General features: G+C 36.6%; 1 protein-coding gene and 1 non-coding gene across 2 annotated transcripts; both read left to right on the forward strand.

The window, feature by feature from the left end:
- Positions 1-687: 687 nt before the first annotated feature.
- On the forward strand, positions 688-792 carry LOC141636599 (small nucleolar RNA R71). Its single transcript, XR_012541204.1, has one exon. It is a non-coding gene; the product is annotated as a small nucleolar RNA R71 (small nucleolar RNA).
- Positions 793-6,905: 6,113 nt separating this feature from the next.
- On the forward strand, positions 6,906-7,748 carry LOC141631754 (uncharacterized). Its single transcript, XM_074444382.1, has one exon. It carries the CDS (start codon positions 6,906-6,908, stop codon positions 7,746-7,748), a length of 843 nt encoding a protein of 280 aa, XP_074300483.1.
- Positions 7,749-14,973: the final 7,225 nt, after the last annotated feature.

The following is a 14,973-nucleotide window of genomic DNA, read 5'->3' on the forward strand; positions in this document are numbered from 1 at the left end:
GGGCCATTGGTTTTGATTTCCGGGGTTATTTCTTTAGTTTGAGTATCCACCCCTTGGTTGAGAAAATCCGGGTGGACTATTTGGGGCTTGGGGTTGAAGATGTTGTGGGTTTTGAACATTGGTACTCTTGTAGCTAAAGTTGGGGTGGTTCTTCAAACGCGGATGATAGAAGTTGGTGTTTGGGTTATAGACATTGGGATTGTTGTAAGGTGGTCGTGGTGGTCTTGTATTGTTGTTATAGCTTTGAAAGGCATTGACAGCTTGGACATTCTCCTCATACCCCCCATTGTAGTTGTTGGCACACATGTCAAAAGTGTGGCCATTTCCCCCCCACATAGCTCACAAGGTGAAACTTGAACCACCTCCTCCATGGGTGGACCATGTGAGGTGGTAGCTTGATAAACTTGGTTCCTTTGCAATTTCTCAAGTTGCTTGGTGAGAAGATCAAGCTTAGCATTTGTCTCGGCATTTGAACTAGAAGAGTTATCCTTAGGGTATTTGCCATTTCTCCTAAGCATATTTCCCCTTGATCCATAGTTGGCCTCCGAGTCTACCATCATCTTAATTAGTGTCGTCCCTTCCTCATCACCCAAATGGTAAAATCCCCCTCCCGCGGAGGCATTCACCATTTCTTTAGTTCTAGGCAACAAGGTTTGGAAGAAGGTTTGGGTGATATACCACTCTCGGATCCCTTGGTGAGGACAACTAGCGATAAGGTGTTGATATCTCCCATGCTTCACCCAAGGATTCCCCATCTTATTGTTGGAAAGTGTGGATTTCATTCCCAAGCATGGCTGTCTTGGATGATGGATTGTACTTGGCCATGAATGCCTTGGCTAAGGAGTCCCATGTTGTCAATGTATCCGGAGGGTGAATATTCAACCACCGGTCCGCATTACCCGTCAAGGAGAATGGGAACAACATCATCCTCAAAGTGTCTTCGGATACCCCGTTCTTCTTCATCATGAGACCTTTCTCTTGAACTTTCGTAGGTGAGCGTGAGCATCTTCTTCAATGTGTCCCCCAAACACGTCTTTTTCAATCAACCCCACTTGGGCGGGGTGCATCTCAAAGTTGTTGGAAGCCAAGGTGCCGAAATTAATTGGATTACAAGAATCATTATGGTTAGGGCGATTGTGATCACGTAAAGCCATTGGAGGTGGTGGTGATTAAGGTGGAGTCGGAATTTGAATGTTGTGAAATGGGTTTTCAATTGGAGTCTCAATTGTGTCGTTTGGCGAAAGTGGGGTTATGGTGTCAATGATGGGTAGGGTGTGTGGGTTTGGTTGGTCTATGTTTGCTTGAGGAGGGTTCCTAACTCTATCAAGAGTCCTTGTACTCAAGGTCCTAACAAGCCTTTCGGGGTCGGAGTTGAAGAGTAGAGCTTGATGGTTCCTCCTAGGCATGCACTCGACAAACCGTTAGTCTCCTAGTGTCTTTACACACTAGGGGAGGGCAAGAAATCACACACTCTACAATGAAACACACAACTACTAAATTAAACTAGCAAGTGAGATAAAACTAAAGCTAAGACTCTTAACAAACTAAGTATATCCTAACGCCATCCCCGGCAACGGCGCCATTTGATAAGTAGATGTTTTGGTCGTCATTTCTACTATCAAAAACAATTTATAATAATCCCAAATTAAGTAGTATAATAAGGGATGTCGGTCTCAAGGATGACGAGGGCTAGCACTATGATTTGATTAAGTCTAAGTTTAGCCTAGTAAAAATGGGGATTTGATTAAGGCTAACAACTAGATTTAAACTAAAGTGAGCAATTAATTAGATGTGTAAACGATTGATTTAAAGAACTAGGGTAGTTGGGTTCCCCTAAGCAAGGTTGGTCAACCAATATGTGTCAAAAGGTTTCCGGGTAGAAAATAATGAAGAAAGTAAGGTAATTTCTTAACCTTATCTTAATATGGATACAAGAATCATCATTTAGTATCCTATCTCTTCATAAACATGCTATCAAGCAACAATACAAACTCTCATTCATAAAGAAGCTAAGCAAAATTGTAGAAAAGTATGGACTTTCATACACACAATTCAACAAACACCTTCAATGCATGATTATGAACAATAATATTTTCACCCAAAAACACATGTTAACAACCCATTTGATTGACCTAAACCCTCACTTAGGTTCCCCCTAAACCCTAGTGGGAGACTACTCACACATGGTTACAAAGCAAATGTAAACAAATGAGTAAAAGCAAACAAACATGACAACAAACATTATAAGAATATGAACAATCACTAATTATCAAAAGGAAATGTAAATTATTGAATAAACAAAGTAAATAAGGAAGAGAATTATACCAACAATAAAGAAAGATTGATACATTGATTGAATTAAGGAAGAAATTCTTCAATATCTCCAAAATACAACCCAATAACCAAATGTAAACAATTGATATTAAGTAGATCTATATTAATTAAGTAAATAATTAAGGTATAATTAGGGAAAGATTAGTACTTGGCTTAATAAATATTGCATAAAATAAGAGTAGTTCTTAAATTTAGGGTTGTGTGTACAAATGATTAAGGAAAGGGGTATTTATACTACCCCTTTGAATTAAACACAAATGAAGGAAAAAGAAGCCCAAAATGCGTCATGTGATCCTGTGCCGGCACAATGGCTGCCGGCATCCCTACCGGCAGCCCGTTTTTTCTTTCCTGAGGCAATATTTGAGCTGGGGTTGTTCTCTGCCGGTGGACCGGCTGCCGGCCTGCCGGCAGAGAGTATTCCTTTATTGATTTTTCTCTTCATTCTTCAATATAGGATGCGTGTGCCAGTTGACCGGTTGCCGACATCCCTACCGGCAGTGAGTCATTGCAATTTTGGCTCCAAAATATTCCTAAAAATTGGCTAAGTGTTGGCATGTGTTCCCTGCCAGTGGACCGGCTGTCGGCCTATCGGCAGAGAACACTTCTTCATTTCATTGTTCATTCTCAGGGGTTGGGAGGGGTGTGTCTACTGGTGGACCGGCTGCCGGCCTGCCAGCAGAGACACCTTTCTCAGCATTTTCCATCCTCTTCTTCTCAAGCTAACTCGATCTTTAGCCCGCGCTTGCTCCTTTTCCCGTCTTGCCTTCTCTTAGGCCTATTCCCTAAAAATGGAGACGGGGATTCATAATATACTACCACATGGAATAAAAGGGCAAAATGCAAGCGAGTCGAGGTCAAAACCGTGCCAAATGGGGTCAAAAACCATGAGATTAAGGAGGGGAAATTATCAAAAATAATCAATCATCACCCTCCTATGCTATATTTTTCCCTTTTTCTTTTTGCATGAGAAATAATAAAGTGAATTTGGACCACACAAAACACATTACCCCACATACCATTGAATTTGGACAACACATATCATCCCAAAAAAGTAAATAGGGAAGAAAACCCGAATAATTGAATAAGGAAACAGGGAAGAAAATATAGAATAGGAGGGAGTATATTTTTGAGTGAATTAACAGTCAAACTTTTCAAAGTTTGACCTACAAAAACAAAACAGGAGTTTTATGTGGATTGGAGGGAGTAGGATATTAGGATGCTACTCTTAAACTCGATTAGTTTTAGATTAATTCTATTAAAATTATAACTCATTTTTGTTTATTTGAAATGTTGTCTATTAACAAAATCAAGTCTCATTATCTTACATTGTTATTCTACTCTTTATTTATAATAACAAAATGAACAATGCTGAGAATTTTGCAAAAGTACCTCTTATAGCTTGGGAACAATGATGCTTGCCTCAAAAGTATGGTGGTCTGGGTATCCTTAATGCTGGACTTTGGAACAATGCAATGCTTGGTAAGTATGTCTGGTGGGTTGCTCAGAAAAAGGATACTCTGTGGGTTAAATGGGTGAACCACATTTACATTAAGCATCAAGACTGGTGGGAGTATCAAGCCCCTTGTTATTCTAGCTGGTCTTGGCGTCAGCTTTGTAAAGTGAAGAACAAGTTATCACATGGTTTCACTGCTGGCATTTGGCCTTGTTATACTGCAAGGGATGGGTATAAGTGGTTGTTGGGTCAGCCCCTGAAGGTTCACTGGTCCTCTTATGTGTGGAATAGGGTGGCTCTCCCTAAAGTCACCTTTATTAATTGGTTGTACATTAATCAAAGACTTCTAACAAAGGATAGAATGGGTAGGTTTGGTATGGTAACTGATGGATTATGCTTTCTTTGTGGTAATGCTGCTGAGTCTAGAGCTCATCTGTTTTTTGATTGTTGGTTTAGTCGGAGATGCCTCAGTCTGGTTCATTTGTGGCTCCCTGCTCCTTGGCAACCTAATGTTGTAGAGTGGCTAATTCAGTGGAGGTGCAAATCACTTTTGAAGAAGCAAGTGTTAATGGCTACTATTGCTGGCCTGATTTACCTGATCTGGGACAGTAGGAATATCAGTCGGGTGGAGCATAGAGTGAGTAGACCTGAATGTGTAATTACGAAACTGCAAAGCCTTATAGCATTAAGGGCGAGGGGTTTTATGCAAGTTATGAGTAGGCATAGAGAGCACGATTGGATCAAGAGTCATATCCTAGTCCATTAAATGTACTAGATAGTGCGTGTGTTTGTACTGGTGTATGGTGGACATTATGATGTAATTTGCCTAATTATTAATACAACTTTCACATTTCACCAAAAAAAAATGAACAAATTTTCAGAAAAGAGTTTCAATTTTAAGAAAATGGCTTCAAATTACTAAATATATATGTACAATCGTTTCACTTCTTAACCAATATATATGAATTTGACCTAATTTATTACACTAAGGAGTACTTTGTATTCAACTAAACCCATATGGGATATCTCGTAGTTAATCATTAACAGAAAAAAAAAAAAAAAAAAAAAAAAAAAAAAAAAAGGATTATGTCCACTTTACTACCCTGAGGTTTAGCCTAATTTCACTTTAGTCCCCTGAGGTTTGCATAATTCCACTTTGGTGCCTTGAGGTTTTGACTACTTCCCACTTTAGTGATCTATACATACATAACATTCTTAGTATTTTATACACCCATTTTAACATGTATTTTGTATGTAGTTTAATATCCAATTTTGCACTTTATTATACTGAAAATGTAATTAAAAGAAAGGTTGACTATTAAATGTTTTAGGTCACGAAAATGAAATTATATTCAAAACCCAGGTTACTAAAGTGGAAAGTAGTCGAAACCTCAGGACACAAAGTAACCTTAGGGCATTAGAGTGGAATTAACCCAAAACAGAGGGGACCAAAATGGAAATTTTCCCGAAAAAAAAAATTATGAAAAGCTACTGTAAAAACTATTGCACTTTTAAATATATAATCAGTACATGACAAAGTAATAAGTCTAATAACTAGCCATATGCAAACCGCGGTAAATAATTAAGTGATTAAAAACACACAGATGAATTGGAATTTAGAAAGTAAAAATTGATGTAACCGCATAATTTTGTATATGTGGCAGTTCAATACATTTTTAATGTCTATTATGGATTTGATATGAATTTGAAACCAGTTTAAGAAAAAATTCGGCGATATAACAGTAGATTATATATAGTTCTCACAATTTTTCTATATATTTATTGTACACTGATTTATTCATAGTTAGATGATTCTTGGATTATTAGTCCCGCATAAAATAGTAATTCTTGACTTTGTTCATTTGTATTTAATTTTTTGTCTCATTTGACAAAATCGATATGAGATTTGTTTAATATTCTTAAATGGTAGCTCAATTTTTTTTAATCTTATGTGAATATTATTGGTAATCTAATCATACACATTTGATACGTTATAGAAAGTCAGAGATAAATCTATTTCATGCCAACGTTGAAGTTGTTTATTTTTAATATTGTCATTGTAGAAAATTTTCTCTGCCAAATGCTAACTAAATGTTAATGAATCTTTACTTCTTTTTCCTATTATGAGCTATGACATGTTACTTTTTCCTAAAATATTTTTTTAAAAATAAAAATCAGTTTTTTCCCATGGTTTTTGTAAGACAATTACGGGTTTGGTTATATAATTAACAACTCGAATCTTTGGTAAATCTTTTAAATATTCAAAAAAGTTTTTAAATAAAATTATCTTTGTTACTACACGAGTTTCACTAAGTAGTTAAAATCGAACAACTTAGATTTTTGACAATATTTTATATTTGTAAGAAATTAGGATCTTTTTTTTCTCACAAAGATTAACTGTATGTTTATAAAATATACAATTTTAACACTTTTATACGTTTATTATATGAACTTTTTTTACGTTTAAAATATTTCTAAAATAAATATTCTTTATAAAGTTATTTTTCTATTATTGTTTTAGTAAAGAATAATCGATAAATTATTAGATCCACTTCTATTAGTATTATTTTTCTCATAAATTATTAGATTTATTTTATTAGGATTGCTTTCTCATAAATTATTAGATCTACTTTGATTAGGATAATTTTCTCATAAATTATTAAGAGGAAAAAGCTATATCTACGTACACTTATAAGGATTTCTAAAAAAGTTGGACTCTCTAATATCGCTCAAAAAGTTCCTGCTTTATATATATACTAGATTTAATGCCCGTGCAATGCACAGGCCTTTGGTAAAATATTTTTTTAATATTTTTAATTATATAAACTCTCTGGAAAAAGGTGATGAAATACGTAGTAGAACATAAGATTACTCATACAAAATTGAACATCCGAAAAACGGGGACTCTCCCTATAAGTAGGAACATCTAGAATGACATTTACACTATCAACCCTTCAGTACTCAATCAACTTGTTACAAAACTTAGTGTCATTAATAGTCAGTCGCTCTGGTAATTTGGAGCTTTAAAGGGGTGAAATTAGATCGAGGTAGTGTTATACATTTAGAAGCTCAACAAATTATATAATGTCTGAAGGTTGAAGCATTTATTTTCTATATAATGTCAATGTCAATTTATAGAATGCTGGAAACCCTGGAGCACCTTTTTAGGGACTGTGGTCTCTCATGTAGAATATGGGCAAGTTCGGATCTAGGCATTCGGGTGGAAGGGGCAAGAGACATCCCTATTTCCGACTGGATTACGGACTGGATTCTCTATTTGCGCAAAAGGGAGGAAGGAATTCATCAGGTCATACAGTTTGTGGCTATCGTATGGTGTTTATGGACCATGCGGAACATGCTGAAATTCCAGGATCTGACCCTTAACCCGAATGTGGTCATGAATTTGATATTTAAAGTAGTTCGGGAGAAGGTACACATTCTTTGTAAATCACTGGATTCACCACAACTTCGGATTAGTGGGTGCACTGATGGGGAGATCTTGACACGGCAGGAGTCTATGGATATTCGAAATGGCCATCCGGTGTGTGTTGTTGGTAATCCGGCGGGATGTGATGTAACACGGGTGAAAGTGGATGCCAGTTGGAATCAGACCATGGAAGCAGCTGTAGGGTGGATTGCTTATGATGAACTGGGACAGGAGTTAGGAAGAAGACAGGTGCACTTAAGAGCAGAGTCGTCTTTACAAGCGGAAGCTTTGGGAGTACGTGATGTAGTGGAGTGGGCAAAAGCAAGACACATCCTTCACCTTGACATTTCATCAGATTGTCTACAGCTAATCAGTCAATTGGCAAAGGTTGCTACGGAAAATCACAGGATCGTAGGTGTCCTTCAAGATATTCGGGTGTCATTTAGTGCTTTTCATTTTTTAGTCTTTAACTTTATTCCAAGGCATCTGAATGGCATTGCGTATAGCCTAGCTCAGCAAGCCATGAAAATGTAAAACCTTTTATTTACAGCTGTCAAAAAAAAAAAAAAAAAAAAAAAAAAAAAAAAAAATTTATAGAATGCTGCTTGTGTGTCTTGATTTTGCATATATTTTTGGAAATGAATGACAGAGATTGTAGATTTAAGAAAACTTGTTTATAAAAATGTTTCTCGTATGACCTTTGTACTCATTGATTGAATATCATCTATGAAGAACTTTATACAGTTAAACCTTCCGGAAATGTTGTCCTTGAATTAAGCTGACACATATAAGTGGCCATAACTAAAACACGGGCTACCATAAGTCACTCAAGGACTCCAGGAGTGGCAACCCAATAATATATTACGTAGTCATTATGCATTTATGCCCTACCTGTTGATAACTAATAAGGGTGATTCTACATGCATGTACTCCGTATTATAGCACATGCATGTACTCCGTATTATAGCACATGCATGTACTCCGTATTATAGCACACTATATATATTTTAGGATTAATTACTTTCATCAAACTAAGGACTCTTGGACAATCAATTTTAGTTACAATAGAATTAAAACTTTAACATATATATTACTCCCTTCATCTTGGTTATTTGTTTACTTGTTCTAATTTAGGGTGTCTCAGACTCTCAGTCAATACAAATTCTTAAAAGAGACAGTATATATTACTCCCTCCGTCTTAAAAGTTACCTTTGGATTTATTTATTGGTTGTCTCACTAATGTTGTGAAAGACGGTTTCCCATGAGATCTACTGGTCTCGTCAGTCAATTATTTACCTTTCTATTCTGAAGATGCCTTTTATAGACAACTTGATCACCCACACTTAACTTCGTCCAGAAATAACCGGGACAGAGGGAGTATGATTTTTAGGAGTCAAAACTCCAATTATAAGATTTTTTTTGGCTTCCCTTCCTTTTATAATTTTTTTCTCGTGATCACATCAGGTAGTTTATTAAAGTCGGGTATCTCACATTACAAACTCGAGTCGCACATGAAATTAGACATCCTTTAATCACTTCAAAGTATAGGTTTCATTGATGCTTATTGTATAGATATCAAAAGTGTACATAACTACTCCCTCCGTCCTAGTGAATAGTTTACACTTGTTTTATATTTAGTAAGAGGGAAAAAAAAAAAACAAATGTAAACTATTGACTGGAACGGAGGAAGTATTATAAATGATTACACTTTAAACATAAAAACATAAATACTCTCCCACTCTAAAACTCTTATGGTCTATCACAATGACTTAAAAGTAACATTATTATATAAACCCGTTTTGTCATGACCGTTAAGACGTGATACAAATACACAACCATGCACATTATCGACTCACTCGGTATTGGCAAAAAGCATTAATGGAGAAATCAACTAATCTCTCTAATTCGTCAAATTATTTACTTGTTATTAAATAATAATTTTTGTAAACAAATAAAAACTTAAAGAATCAATGAGTATTCATGGTGACGATCGTTAAATAACCTTATATCTTCGCATTTTATAGAAACTGAAAGTAATTATCGTAAGCAACAATTACAAACATTACTCGTGTAAACCATAATGTCATATAACACCAAATTAAAACAATCGTAACAATAAAACTTAGTACATTATTTATAACAACCTAACCCGCCACCGTCGTAACACAATCTCAATATGATGGGATGTGCACTTTTGGGCCCACTAATTGTCCTCACTTAAGCCCAAAAACACAAGGTCTTATTACTAAATGGTGGGTGGAATCCCTTATAAACATATCACAAGCTCCATATTTTCCCGATGTGGGACAAATTTCCTCACAATCATCTCTTGGGGTATTACAGTATTACATATATGAGACATAGTGACAAACCGTGAGCTTAATACTCATTATAGTGGTAGTAAGACATAGAGCATAATTAGCTCGTCGTGATTATGATGCAATTGAAAATATTATAGTCAATAACTAATCATAAAATATTAGTTTCCTTTTCCCAATCAAACATTAAAAGCAAAGAAAAATTACAATAACTCTACTAATAATTGTTCATCAATGACAAACTTCGGTAAAGCCTTCAGAACTTTACACAAAATATAATAACGTAAAATCTTAGGATCTTATGTAAATCTATTCAAGTAGGTACTCTGTCCTTAAACTTGAGACTAATTAACTTATTATTTGTTATAATTAGCGATTGTGGGGGTAAACTAACTGTAAAAAAAATCAAAATATAAAATCAAAACTTGAACTGCATACCTGTATAGACTGATACCACGTTTACGAACACATAGTAAGTACAACCACAAAGGAGGTTGATTAGGATCGAAGTTGTGATACTAAGAATAAGAAACTAGAACTTGTATTAAGAACAAGAGTTTAGAGGTTTTTTGATGTGAAGTGTTTTTTTATTTCAACTTAGCTTGTGTTTGTAAGCTCACAAGCCTCTCTATTTATACTACTCAAGGTAGGTTACATGATAAGCATGCCACACACACTTGGCACACCTTTGTGCTACACCTTGCACTACACCTAAGACACTTTGCTAACTTATTTATCTTACACTTAGCACCTATGTAGTGTTTACACCTAGCATACATGATTACTACAAACAATTTACCTTAATGGTAAATTTAGATTATTTATTTACATTTACATTTCTTTGTCTTATTCCCTCTCTCTCCAGAAAAGGGCGGTGTTTACATTGAGCTGTCACTGTCATCAGAATCACTTTCTTCACTTCTTGAGAGATATTCATCGACATATATTTTAAGACCGGGAATATATCTCTTAATCATACGTGGATGCCTATCAACTCTGAATCTTGGGTGATCATGATGATTGATGGGCCAGGAGTACTGGCTATGAAAAACATCTAACATTTCTCTGATTTCTTGAACAAATTTTTGAGGATACGTGTCTGTATGATGCCAATTTGCTGTGAGTAAGCAAAATAACCTTCCATCCACGGTAGAGTCTTTTACTCCATTGAGAGCAGCTAGTTCACGTGTTCGCCTGCTGAAATGTTTTTCTTTAGCTAATGATCTTTTATATCCTGTTCTGACCTGGGTGTCGTATCTTCGTTGCACCTGGATTTCATTGCTTTCTTGGACTGGGAAGATAGTAATTTTGAAGGTGATAAATATTGTATGACCTTCTTTCTCTCAGATACTTTCTTGCCACCAAGTGGGATTTTGGAACAAGGTTAACCATTTATACAGTAGCTTGTATTGAGGCTTCCTTCTGGTTAAAAGACACTTGGCTAAATATTATAATATTGGACCTTTCTCTATGAGTACCCCAATAGTATATGATTCAGCAAGATAACAGAGCAGGAGATAGGCTTCACGGGGAAATTTGCTATAATGGCTTGGGTTGAGGCTGATAGTGGTGAGGAACGGATATGTCGGATTGAAAGGTAGACCAAGAAGGGGGCCTTCATCTAATCCATATCTATAGACGTATAAGATAAGGAGTTTATGAAGGGTTTCAATACCTCTGGTGGTTAGGGCCTTTTTGAGAATTTCTTCTTGTAAACCCAGTGGAATACGATGTACCAATGAGTTTAGGGACTCTTCATTTGATTGTGCAGGATTGAACATATAAATCATAGGGATGATTGAGGAAATCTGACGTTGTGTTCTTGACAGAAAATCTGGAAGGAAATTATCTTTTCCTTTTATATGTTTGACATCAAACTTCCATTGACAAAACCAGCTTGCCCAACGGAGGAGTTGTGCTTGGGGAAGAGTTTTCTGCTTAAATTGTATCATTTTTGGGAATGATGACATGTCCATTTCTATCAGGAAATGTTGCCCGATAAGATGGAATTCGAATTTTTCAATACCTCTTTTGACTGCAAGGATCTCCTTGTAAGTTGAGTGGTAGCGTTTTTCACCTTCTTTGAAAGCTCCGCTCTTATATCCACATATCTGTATATTGCCTTTCTCGTCTTCTTCAAGTAGGACAACACCCCAATAACAATCACTTGCATCCGTTTGTAGAATTCTTTTTCCTTTTGAAGGGATTGTTAATGCTGGGCGAGATTTTGTAATGCGTTTCAACTCTCTTATGGCTTCTGTGCATTCTTGGTTCCAAGGAGCAGCATTTTTCTTCAACTGGGCTGATAATATTGACATGTGCTTTGCTAGGTCATGGATAAAATCTGCCATATAATTGACAATACCAAGAAATTATTGGATTTGCTTGTAAGAGAGCTTTTCATCTGGAAATTCTTCAAGTTGGGTAGCAATATGAGGTTGAAGGTGGTATTGACCTTTGGAGATATTCATTCCAAGAAAATCAATTTCTGTTTCCCCAACGACCATCTTTTTCTCTGAAAGCATTATCCCATATTGTTGGACAATATCATGAAACCTTGTTATCAGGACTGAGTGCGAATCAATATCCGTGGAAAATAAGAGATTATCATCTATGTAGACCAAGGCATCGTTGAGGATGGGTTTAAAGATTTTGATCCTGGCTTTCTGGAATAAAGATGGAGCTGTTTTCAACCCAAATGACATGACTTTCCATTGGTAATGTCGGTCAAGAATGCAAAAACCGGTTTTTGGCCTCTCTTCTGGTTCAATTCCTAACTGCCAAAATCCAGCTTTAAGATCAAATTTTGAAAATATTTTTGCTTAGGGTAATTTTTGGAAAAGAAACTCTCTTTTTGGTAGTGGAAATTTGTCATCTGTAAGGAAATGGTTAAGAGGTTGGTAATTGATAACCAGCCGCAATTTTCCATGTACTTGTTCCGCTCTTTTGTTGACATAAAATGCTTCACAAGCCCATGGGGAGGTTGTTGGCTCAATTAAGTTTTCTTTTTGTAGCTGGTCAATTTCTTAGAGGGCTAGAGTGTAATGATCTGGGTTCATTCCTATATGACTCGCCTTTGTTGGGTTGACATCCTCATTCTTTATGAATAGCAGAGTGATAAAGAATTCAGGATTTTGCCATAATGGAGAGGAGCATTTGGTGAGAAATTCAGAGTGGGATTCTGCACATGAGGTTTTGGCTATGCTATCTCTTATGGGATGAAGGATTTCATAAGAATAAAGGTGAGGGGTTGATGTCCATGGCAACAAATGATTTTTGTGTTTTAGGCCTTTTGGATGCCATGATACTCTTCTAAGACTGTGTAGGACATTAAAACCAAGTATAAAGTCTTTTCCAGGAAGATCAGACCCATATACTTTAGTTTTCAGTGTGTAACCTGAAAATAGTTGAATGTAGATCGGCTTACTCTTAAGAGATATATAGAAAACCTGTCCATTTGCTGCCTTAAATGCCACAGAGCATGCCTCCCAATGTGATGGTGGGAGAATACTCGGTTTGATTATGGAGGATGCAGCACCAGTATCAAAGTATGCAATAACAGGTATTGGTTTGTCATATTTATTTGGGAAAATGTAGATTTTTGCATTTGGGGAAGGCTGAAAGGGATAAGTTGGAATAACGTCATTTTGTGGTTCTGCCCTACAGGCTTCTATGGGACAAAGATCAAACCTGACAAATTGATCGGTAATACCTTCATCATAGTCAGAGTCTTGGTCTGACTCCTCAGATGGATCCTCCCCAGGTTCCATTGCCATTGCCCAAATGGTGTCATCCGTTGGTTCATCATCAAGGGAGAAGATGGACTCAACATCGGCATCATCAATATCTTCAATTTGTGCTAGATATCCCATAAGATTATTTCTTTTCTTTTTGTTTAGGCAATCTTTTGCATAATGCCCTTTCTTTTTGCAGATATAGCACCGATCTGATTTCTTGAATCCTCTCTGTTTTTTCTTTCTGAAAAATTTCCATTTTTTGTTTCCAGATAATCGGGGAAATTTCTTCCATTTCTTTTTGTAACCTCTGTGTTTTCTTCCTTCTGAGGATGTGCATCCACACTTTTTAGGTTTGCACTTAATGGAGAGCTCAGGGTGATCACATGCTTTTCCTAGAAGTTTTCCTTGTTCTTGTAGTTGCTTGAAAAACTTCTGATGGTTACTTAGTTTTTCAAGAGCTGCAAGCGATGTTTGATAGAGTTCTCCTAGTGTAGCAGTGTTCAGGGGTATATTTTTGAGGGAAAACTGCCTAGTGGTTTCGTTTCCCAATGGCTCTGGAAGAGAATTTAGATAAGCTTGCTTAAGATTTATATCATCCATTCCTCCAAGAGCATAAAACCGCTTGGACATTCTTTCATAATGTCGTTCAAGATCTTTCCTCATGAATGAACAACATTTCATACTGAGGAATTCTTCTCTTGCTTGAGTCGTGTAATGATCCCAAGCACCCAGAAATTCATTATGGATGTTTCCAATGAAAGCATCAACTGTGGAGAACTGTCGGATTTGCAATTGCCTATAACCCCCAAGACTAATCCACCATTGCCGTAGACGACCATAAAATCTTGAGACTAGTCTATCTATTACTGTTGTAAGTTGAGCTCCAGGGTAAAGAAGTTGTTCGGTACACCAGGCATGCATCTCGTAAATCTTGTCTCTCCATTTTGAAGGTGGGATATTATCAAAGGAGAAACCATGGCCTGGTATATCTTGATTTTTAGGGTTCCAACCTGGTGGAGGATGAGTTTCAGGCTGTTCAGTTCCCTCTGGATTCTCTGTATCACTCTCAACGACTTCCTCAACATGAGTTGGTTCAGCCATCATAAATTCTGGCATTAAAACCTCGTCTACTGAACATTGAGACGTAGGCTACTTTATTTTGGGATTGGCTCTTTTGGTTAGAAAGGAAGAGATGGGATTATGATATTCCATCATGAATTGTGAGGCGTCTTCTGGATTTTGAGTTGTAGAAGGTTCAGTTTGGGTTACTGTAGATGTTTTTCCTTCATCAGTTGATGTTGACTGCCTCTTTTTTGTGATATGTCCTTCCTCCAAAACTTTTGTTGGAAGGAAAGACGATGATCCGAAAGGATTTGATTCTGGGGGTAGTATTGGAAGAAGTTGTGGATGTTTTTCAAAAGGTGGTGTATAAACTGGGTATGGAGTGAATATGTCACAGGGCATATTTGGTGGTGTTTTTGGATTTTGTAAGGAGGATAACTGTGCTTTTAGGGTTTTTAATTCGGCCTCTTTTTGGGAAATAATTGGAGATGTTACGGAGACTGTCGTTGCAAGTCTCAAGAGTTCTTGGTGTAATGAAGAGATTTTTTGATGTATCTCTTTTACTGCAAGGTCCATGATTGTCACCTTTTTATCTAGTTGCTGCAATAGATTGTTTTGGGCTCGCGCATTTTCTGATTGCCA

The sequence above is a fragment of the Silene latifolia genome, chromosome Y (genome assembly GCF_048544455.1).
Source record: "Silene latifolia isolate original U9 population chromosome Y, ASM4854445v1, whole genome shotgun sequence".
NCBI classification, from domain to species: Eukaryota; Viridiplantae; Streptophyta; class Magnoliopsida; order Caryophyllales; family Caryophyllaceae; genus Silene; species Silene latifolia.

What these genes read in the sequence shown, in the direction of transcription:
- LOC141631754 (XM_074444382.1), top strand. Translation starts at nt 6,906, where the DNA reads ATGTCAATGTCAATTTATAGAATGCTGGAAACCCTGGAGCACCTTTTT.